Raw genomic sequence first — 9,579 nt, 5'->3', positions numbered from 1 at the left:
CTGAAAGTGAAAATGAGAGGAAAAGGGTTTTAAAGGTGCAACAGGAGGAAAACCTAGCGGTTGCATTATGAAACAGTTGTTAGGAGAAGGTGGAAAGTAAGTTGGAAGATAGAGAGGAGGTACAGTAAAAGGAATTAAAGGAGTTTCAGGTAGGGGCTGAAAGGACGCTGCAGAGAACCTTAAGTAATGCCTACAGTGCGCCGCATGAGGTGCATTGATAGCACTACCCCCTGTGGGGACAAAATAACAAAAGAGATGACAATTTAACTGCCCATACTTTTGTAAATAGAAGTCACCACTTTGTAACACACAAGATCTTGTTATAGAGAAAGGAGAGCCAAGTCATTTCCCTTTCAGAATTCCAAGCATCATTTATCAGAACCTGTGTAAAGATAGATCCAACATGTGGCCCCACAACCTTTATTAAAATTCATAATTTTTTGTACCCTAGCATAAAATTACCACGATTAGTAAGTAAACGACACTTGGGTGTTTGCATAGAGGATGGAGAACTGTCTCTGCTAACCTTCTGGCTAATTTGTATAATGGGGGTCACATGATAATTATGTTGGGAGGTTGGGGTGTACCAGACTTGTGTGTTCATACATGACACTGATGGATCATTGGTCTTGAATGTGAATTATACATAGTATTTTAAATTGTGATTTTATTGAAATGGAAGTATTCTTCAAATATGAGAGAATATTTACATTTATACTCAAACCTCTATTAATACTGAAGTAACATTTTTCTTACCGTACTTTAGAAAAGTTCTCTAGATGTAATATGCTACTCTACATATACGTGTACGCTTTTGCAATAATCAAGCAACATACTGTAATATACATACAGACTGTATATATGGCTAGGAATGACTAAGAGTACCAGATCTGCACAACATTGTACTTTGTATTAAATACCCTCCTTTCTCAAGATCAAATCATAACAAGATCCTTATTCCTCTTGTCAAACAAAGATACAACTTTAATCATGTAATTACATTTTTTTTAACAAAACTTATGCAGGTAGAAAGTAGTTAAATGTGAATGTTACAGCACAACCACTTAAATATCTTAAAATAAATGATAACGTTTTATAAATTAATTTCTCTCTAGATCAGTGGTTCTCGGCCAGTTATGCAGGCCAAAGTACAGTACATTCCCCAGACAGCCACAGACGCTTGTGCACCGGGATCAAAACATGTCTCTGAGAAAGGTAAGATGCTTACATACAATTTTCCAGAGGTAATAAAACATACAGAGTGAATCTGAAAGAGAGTATTCATTTTCTTGTAGCTGATATGAACAATGTAACACAGCAGCTTCTGTACTGTGCACTTCTGCGAAGTGCAATAATGTGATTGACATGTTGCTGAAGAGGGAGAAAACTGAAGCTAAAAGTATTTCATTGGAACTACAATAAACTAACATTTAGTTTGAAAGATTTGGGTGATCATGGTCGAATATGTATGATAAATTTCAATCAGTAGATAACAGTGAAACTACAAAATTTGGACACTGGTGCAACAAAAGAATTTCAAAAAATCCACACAATTGGGGGTACTGCACTGTACTACAGAACTCTATTTAATTCTTGACACTGCTTGCAGTGACTGAATTTATGCCTGCATGCTATTTTTATACTTCCATGTTATTTTTTAATTCTCAAGATTGCTTGTAGTGACCGGATTCATGCTTGGTATAATAGAATTTTATCCAACTTTGCTGTAAAGTTAAATTGACTGAATAATTCTCGGTAACTGGAGTAAAAGATTGGTTTTCTTTAGTAAGCAAATGCACTTAGGTATAAAAATGGATTTTAAATCCCCTTTTTACTAAATATATCTCTAAATTATGTACAGCACTATAAATCTTATGAAAAATCAACTGATGTGGTGTCTGATAAGCTTTTATTGAATCATTTATCGTATGCAATTCCAAGAAGAGTACTGCACAAGAAATTATGGAAAATCATGAATTTTCAGACCTATTGCATCAAGTTCCATGACAATGTGATTTTTCTTGGAAAAAATTCCCATATGGTGCTTGTAAGCAATTTTTACCTACAGTGAACAAGAACATTACTTGAGGTAGCATTAGAACTCCAATATACCAGCTAAGGCCAGTTTGAATGTCAGCTAGCTTTGTACGAATTCTTTTCTCAAGAGACTTCTCTCAGCCTTCCAATATATAAGCAACTTAGTTTGCATATCCATTACCATTTGGTCGTAATTCAGTCACAATGATAAGATAAACTGTTAATAAACTTATTATATCAAAGATATTATGGCAAACATACATTTACCTCATTCCACGGAGGACTATCCAGTCGTTATCCTTTGGGGGATTATGTTTGACTATGAAATGCTCTGGAGACACCCAGTTACCTCATCATATAACCCCCCTGAGAATTTTGTAGTTCTTAAAAGTTAGGTAAACAGCGTTGAGCTATACACCATAACTTTTGCTATTTCCACTGCACTTATCTCCATAAACACATTTTAAAAACTTTTACATCCATAGTTAGCTACTATTGTCTACAACAGCAATCTTTTAGAAGTTGCCCAGTTTCTTTTCATTTTGCATTCTGGCATTTGTATACAGACCTCTCAAATATTCAAACAAAAATCTATGAGTAATCTGTACTGCAAGATTTTCCTGTGGCTACATGTAAAATTGTTTATCAAAAATGAGTTAGTTTGGAAAAACAAATTCGCATTAAGTAAGATACAGTTAGTTTCTTTCGGCAGTATCCAATTTGAAAATATGTTGCTGGTGCTAATGTGCCAAGGACTCAGGTCGAGAACCGCTGCTCTAGTGACATGCAAGAGGAGCAATTTAATTCCAAATCTCATGGCCCAAGTAATATATATACAGAGAGCAATCTCATTCCTTCTTTTACTTTCCTGCAGTTCGACTGTTTCAACTTGTAAAAAATGCAATTAACTTCATTTAACATTAAATTTCAATTGCATTGAACTTCATTCATGGAAAACATAAAATCAGCGAACAAATTCCAACCTAACATAATCTGTAACTTGTGAAAAACTAACAACTGGTCAGTAAAATTTGTTACAAGTATTTGCAGCCCCTAGCTGCACCCACTTTTTAGCCTTTTACTTCACCCAGTTCTCTCTTCCTCTCTTCCCTCTTGCTTTCCAACCTCTTTCACTCCTTATTGTAACCGTTGAGTATTATTCTAGCTCCACCTTTCGATCCTTGTACGTCTTCTTTTACTTTCTAGATCTGTCTTGCTGCCTAAACACTCCAACTCCCTCTTTTCACTGTCTAAAGCTTTGTAGCCTAAATTTCATAATTTGTTCAATCATTCACAAACTAGACTTGTCTTTAATATACTTCCCGAAGCCATATAAAAGGTAGGTTTGCATGCCAAAGCTCAAAATAAGACTGTAACCATAATTCAAAAAAACACTTTTACAATGAATGAATGCATTTTTAGCCATTCTTAAGCAAAAAGGAATGCATAAGAATTCTCTTCAGTTTGTAGAATTATTTTATATTCATATTCTCCATGGGGACTCTCAACACAAATCTAGAGAATATCAATGCATACTCATGACCTGAATGAGAAATTAAAGCTAGCTAGTGTAAGCAATGATTCATCAAAACTGACTAGATAATATTTGACTGCTAACTGACATTAATAAATCCAAAAGCAATTGGATGCTGAAATGATTTAGCAACGAAAGCTATAAAAATTAACAAAAATTATATGAGAGGAGTTGCAGTAATTTCAAGCATTGTGCTTTTACTGACAAAATCATGTAGTGTACCACGACTACAATCTTAATAAATATTTTACTGGATACTGTATTGAACTGGTGATCACACCGATGTCTCAAAATTATCGTCTGTGGAAACCTTCAACGACGATGGCCTATGGAGTAAGACCATGCTAGAATCGCTGATTATCAAGTTCTCGTCATCTCCACTGTGGTCATGCTCTGGTTCGTCAATAGCGGAATCATGGTCGCTAGGTGCTTTTACCGTTGAAATCATGCGACCTGTTAATTTCTCCCCATTACGTCCACTGCAATAATAGACGACAATAACTTCACTGGCCAGTAATTTGAATTACCTTTACATATACTTGTACAGTGACTAAACAAATGACAAAGTCTGTCATTTTTGTGCTATGAAGTTTTATAAACTTTAAAGTAAAAATAAGGAAGATTCCTGTGGTAACAGACATCCACAATTACTGTTCAATATTCGAATCTCATATAGGAAGATTCATATTTTTAAATGATCTATATACTGTATATCTATACTGAAATGATGTAATGGGATCTCTGGACCAAAGGCAATTAGAAAAAACCTATATATTGTCAAAAAATCCGTGAAAATTTGAATAAATAAATTCTTGAGACATCAAACACTATAATATATTAAGCCTTTAGATATACTCTTTGGTAAAAGGTTTATATTTTTTATAGCTGTCAAATACTGCTATCAGCTATGATCTATAATCTATATCATAGATTATAGATCACAGCTGGTAGCAGTGTCTGACAACTATAAGAAATACATTATAAACCTTTCATGCCAAAGAGATTGTCTAAAGGCTTTCAAAGTGTTCAATGTCTGGAATCTATTTTATTCGTTAAAATATTCAAGGATTATTTAACACTAAAGCAGGGATCACAAACCTACCCTATGTTCAAGTGTTCCAATTACTAACTTTATCATTATTTTCAGATGGGTGGAATAAAAGTAACAGATCAGTCACCTTCTCCTGGGTAAGTAATGGATGAAGATATATATAATAGATTTGTAATTCATGTGAAATTATGCTTCACAGATACATACCTAACAGTATCCATACAACAAACCAATCTTTGATTACACTTGTAAGCAAAAACCAGTGGTTTCTGATACTGAAGAGGCCCCTTGTCTTCGTCACACAATTGCTCTAAAACCTTGGTTATTGATGGAGCATCAGCATATAGAGTTCTCCTCCTGCCAGCCCTTGAGAAGTAATAAAAATTTGTCTTCATAAAAGCTATAGCGGCCTCTTTCTACAGATGTCCTAGTTTACCTTGCCAGTGAAGGTACAGTACATGCTAAAGGCCTCGATTCCAAAGTCATTTGCTTGAAGGAGGGACAATAACAGCCATTCAATCTAGCTAGAACTTCTGACTGACAAGAACACCTGATGAAGGTTTCAAAAGTAAAGAAAAAAATGAACAAAAAGCCATTACAGGTGAAAACTATAATGGAATGGAATATAGAAATTAGGCCAAAAACCAAGCACTGGGACCTTTGAGGTCATTCAGCACAGAAAGGGAAATTCAGAGTAAAAATGTTTAAAGGTATAACAGGAGGAAAACCTTGCAGTTGCACTAAGAAACTATTGTTAGGAGAGGGTGAAAAGTAAGATGGAAGAAAGAGAATATGAATGGAGGTACAGTAAAAGGAATGAAAGGCGTTGCAGGTAGAGCACCTTAAGTAATGCGTACAGTGTAACCTATTAAGTGCACTAATGGCAATATCCCTCTGTGGGGGTCAAATCTATAAAGCATTAATCAAACAATCTAAAACGCACAGAAAAGTTGGCTAGTTTTCCCAATTTGCCATCCTCTACAGAAGTGAACAGCCTTGGGTAGGGCAGTGATTAGTTACTTATATGAGTATACTTATATGAGTACTACTACAATAAACAGCTTGTAATCTGTATGAATACCTGTGCGGTAATCAATTTTTGTTAAAATTTTGTCCTAACTCCTGTTACTTCATATAAGTGCCAGGTTTTGCCTAGATAAATTCCTCATGAATTGGATATCCAAATAAAACTAGAAGAAAAGGTTCTGACAACAATTAATCAGTGCTAAATGATAAACTAAAACTCAAATCAACTACAGTATATGAAAATCAACTCAAGTTTTTGTCTTCACATCAATAAGCACGATGCCAATTTAAAATGATTCACATCAAGATACCTACCAGTGTAATATCCGCAACAACAGGCTATGATACGGAGTAAACTGGGTTGCTGTAAATTGCATTGGGTGATGTCTTGCATGGTCATAGTAATCACACAATTCGTGAATCATCCTCTGTTCTACAGTGGCCAAAACACAACCTGGGTTTGTCAAATTCATCAGATACGCTCTAATGCTTTCCCTTGAACCTCGAGGGCCAACACCTTCTAGCGATGACAGTTCTTGTTCTGAAAAGTTAAATTTACCATGCTTAAGGAAAAATCAAATGCTGATACTGGATAACTATATCTTAAATGTTTCCTAAAAGTATATATATCCAAAATTTGTGATGAGCTTTTGCCAAAGTACAGTAAACCATTCCCACCCAACAAAACCATTGACACTAATTAATCAACTCACCACCTCCCAACTAACAGACCTAAAATCTGAGACTTGGGTGGTATGGTCATTGTAAAATATAAGTTTGTTATGACCTTTTAATTTATTTACAATGTCAGACTTGTTACTTTACAGAGAGGCTAATGTTTTCCTTATGATAATAGGAACTATGGTGGCCAGAAACCAAAAGGTTTTGTCATTCACTTAATGTAGCATCTTTAACCTGTGACAAACAGTTGCTATTCCCAAAGTTCTAGTTAAAACAGGAGCTTACAGGCGATATGTTATGAAGGGGTTTCTCCCATCTGCTAGTAGAAAATTGCAAATGATGAGTACAGTAGAAACACACCAGAAAATGCCTCAACTAAATATTCGAGTAATAATGTAATATTCTACAATAAGAAAGAAATAATACAAGATTATATACACGGCTATGCCTTAAATACTTACCTACCTATTTAAAATTAACATCCTATTACTTAACTTTCTTAAATGCTTGCGACCCACTTACCAAGGTATTTCATATTGTCAATTGCTTTCATTCTAAAGTAATATGGAGGAAGGTCTGTATTTGAATGACTATCAACTTCTAAAGTCAGTAATTTGGGCTCATGGTATATATCTGCAACACGGTCTAATCTTCTCTCAATCTCCCTCCTCAGTGTCTGAAAATAAAAGAAGCATGAATGCATCTTGCAAAAAGCAGTTCTAATTACATTTGATGATTTACATAAGAAGCAAAACTCCTTAAAAAATTTTAAATCTTTCCTAATAATAAAAAAAAATGTCCATATGCTTTCATCTGCAATGCCAGAACAAGCAGACAATTCAAGTTAAGATTAACCAGCCTTCAAGTACTGGGTACCAAAGACAAGTGGGGCATAACCACCTTAATCATTACAAGGTAGTTATGTTTGTAACTAATTTGCAATTCAGGATTTGGGGTCGTTACCAAGACCACAAAACAATGCATTTGTAAAGCAATACTGCAGTCTGCTCTTTTGTGTGAGAATCAAACTTTGGACAATCATGTTCTTTTATCAAGCATGATAACTTTAAGTGTACATCATATTCTATACACAGACAAATGGATAAACAGTGCTGTAGTACCTTACAAAGTGTAAAACCTGCAGGCATTAATTACCTTTTTGGCCTCAGAACCTGGTATATGCGGATCCCTCTTCGATCTGTCTCGTATTCGACCGACTTGTCGTTTCAGACATGTTATGATCAGAAATATCGTAAAGATGATGACCACGATGAACATGAGAGTCATTGCTTCTGCTGTAGGCATTGTTGAGGTGATTAATTCTTTCCCCGTCAATTCTAGGATAAAGGCTTGAGGTCTGGGAAGAGCTGAAAATACAGTAATTGGGAAATAAATCAGTCACTATCATGATACGCAAGAACACAAATAATTTCTATTTATAGGTAGTCCCTGGGTTACAATGGGTCCGGCTTACAACATTCTGAGGTTATGAAGCTTTTCAAATATATTCTTCAGAAATTATTTCCCAGTTTACGACACATGTTCTGGGGTTACGACGCTGATCCAGCGGAAGAAATATGGCTACAAAACGGCAGAATAATCAAAATTTTGAGGTTTTTTGATGAAAATCTCAATAAAAAAGCAGTTTACATTGTTTTCAATACACCCAAAACATTCATAGTAAAGTTTTCTTAGGGTTTTTGACGATTTTTGACGATTTTTTGGATTACGACAATTTTGGGCTTACGACGCGGCACAGGAACAGAAACTCCGTCGTAAACCAGGGACTGCCTGTAATTCTGTTAATAAAAGAGGCCATTCTTCAGTTTGTGAAATCATAAACTGTATTGTTATTCTGGTAAAATTTTACTTTAACCCATTATCACATTTTGGACTTGAAAATGTTTTCCTTAGTTTTAATGCATGCTTTGAACGTTTCTGACGTTTGCCTTGTTTGCAAATGACCTAACCAACCACACAACATCATGCACTAGGGTAAGATCCTGGTACTCTAGGTTAGGTTAGGTTAGGTGTGGTTGGTTAGGTCATTTGCAAACGAAACGAGTGTCAGAAAAGTTCAGAGCGCCAATTAAAACATAGGCAAATTATACTTTCAAATCCAAAATGTGATTAAGTGGTTTAATGCATAATTTTAAGGTTATTTTTTTATACTCGCAAGTAATAATAAATTATTGTCAACACCGTTACGTCTGATTTTGCCTTTAAAATTTCATCTAATTCCCATCTTGTGTAGCTTCATCCATTTCCTTTATCCATATTTCTTTGGCTTTCCTTCACACCACAAACCTAAAATATCTGTCTTTAATTAACAAGTAAGACCTGGTAGTCTTTGTTGGGTTAGGTTACCCTAAAAGGCATCGTAATTACTGGTACCATTGCTACAATTTCATGTTCTTTACCCGTATTTTTCATGTAATGGTTACTTATAACACACAAGATATGTATATATATTTCACACACGTGTGTCTTTAGTGTTTTTGACGCAAATAAATACGTAATTTCCCCATAACCGAAATCATTCCATAATCTCTGGCCTGACCTACGGTGGCCCCCCTATAAGTATATTTGAACTTTTAAAATCGGTTATATACGCATTAATAATTAAACTTTTACCTTAATAAGTTAGTTAAGACCATCAAAGACCATGAATCTACACAAACCCAGCAATTCCAATGGGCATAAATTAATCAGGTGTCATACTTACTTGACAGTTCGAGTCAGTTACGGCCGAGATCTTGCCTTTGTAACGGCACCTCCCGTTTTGTTCAACTTTATTTTTTATAGATATTTTTAATGTTTCTTGATTGTAATATATTTCTTTTAGTAATGCTCATTAGTTGTTGCAGTTTATTTTATTTAGAATGTTTTCAGTATTGTTTCTTGTCCCGTGTTTCAGTTTTCGAGTTTAATACTCAGCTATGTACAGTTTAATGACTTCAGGGTTTGTTTTTATGTAATGACTCTTCTCAAGTTGTTGTTACTGTACAATGAAGGCTAACTATACACAGGTTTTAGTGTGTCAGGTACAAAAGTTATTTTCCATATCTCTTGCCATGTTTAACAGTAGTTTCGAATGGTCCTACATACTCCAATACCAATTTTGGGCAGATTAATTTTCTTGGTTATTCACTTGCTTACACTGCATACACTAATTTTGTCATATTTTCATTTGGCTTTTCTTTCATGGAACAAAAATTTTTTTTTCCTGACTACCTTATTTCCCCTTCTA

The 9,579-nt window shown here is 34.9% G+C and overlaps 1 protein-coding gene across 2 annotated transcripts; it reads right to left on the bottom strand.

Moving 5' to 3' along the window:
- Positions 1-652: 652 nt before the first annotated feature.
- Positions 653-9,150, bottom strand: LOC136842906 (protein C1orf43 homolog). Of its 2 annotated transcripts, none has more exons than XM_067110856.1 (5): positions 9,055-9,150; positions 7,485-7,696; positions 6,852-7,005; positions 5,964-6,189; positions 653-4,050 (listed from the first exon to the last, which is right to left on the bottom strand). In XM_067110856.1, exons 2-5 carry the CDS (start codon positions 7,632-7,634, stop codon positions 3,846-3,848), a joined length of 735 nt encoding a protein of 244 aa, XP_066966957.1. In that variant the 5' UTR covers positions 7,635-7,696; positions 9,055-9,150; the 3' UTR covers positions 653-3,845. The 2 variants fall into 2 exon arrangements, with proteins under 2 accessions (XP_066966957.1, XP_066966956.1); XM_067110855.1 differs by having other exon boundaries at positions 8,964-9,073.
- Between the last annotated feature and the right edge of the window lie 429 nt (positions 9,151-9,579).

The sequence above is a fragment of the Macrobrachium rosenbergii genome, chromosome 10 (assembly GCF_040412425.1).
Source record: "Macrobrachium rosenbergii isolate ZJJX-2024 chromosome 10, ASM4041242v1, whole genome shotgun sequence".
NCBI lineage: Eukaryota > Metazoa > Arthropoda > Malacostraca > Decapoda > Palaemonidae > Macrobrachium > Macrobrachium rosenbergii.
This window is presented reverse-complemented; position numbering and strand designations above follow the sequence as displayed.

Excerpts from the sequence above, each read along its gene's own strand:
- LOC136842906 (XM_067110856.1), bottom strand. The coding sequence starts at position 7,634 with ATGCCTACAGCAGAAGCAATGACTCTCATGTTCATCGTGGTCATCATC. Across the intron at positions 6,190-6,851 it reads TGACAATATGAAATACCTTG|AACAAGAACTGTCATCGCTA; the intron begins GTAAGTGGGTCG and ends TTAACTTTTCAG. Across the intron at positions 4,051-5,963 it reads TTGTTGCGGATATTACACTG|TGGACGTAATGGGGAGAAAT; the intron begins GTAGGTATCTTG and ends CTATTATTGCAG.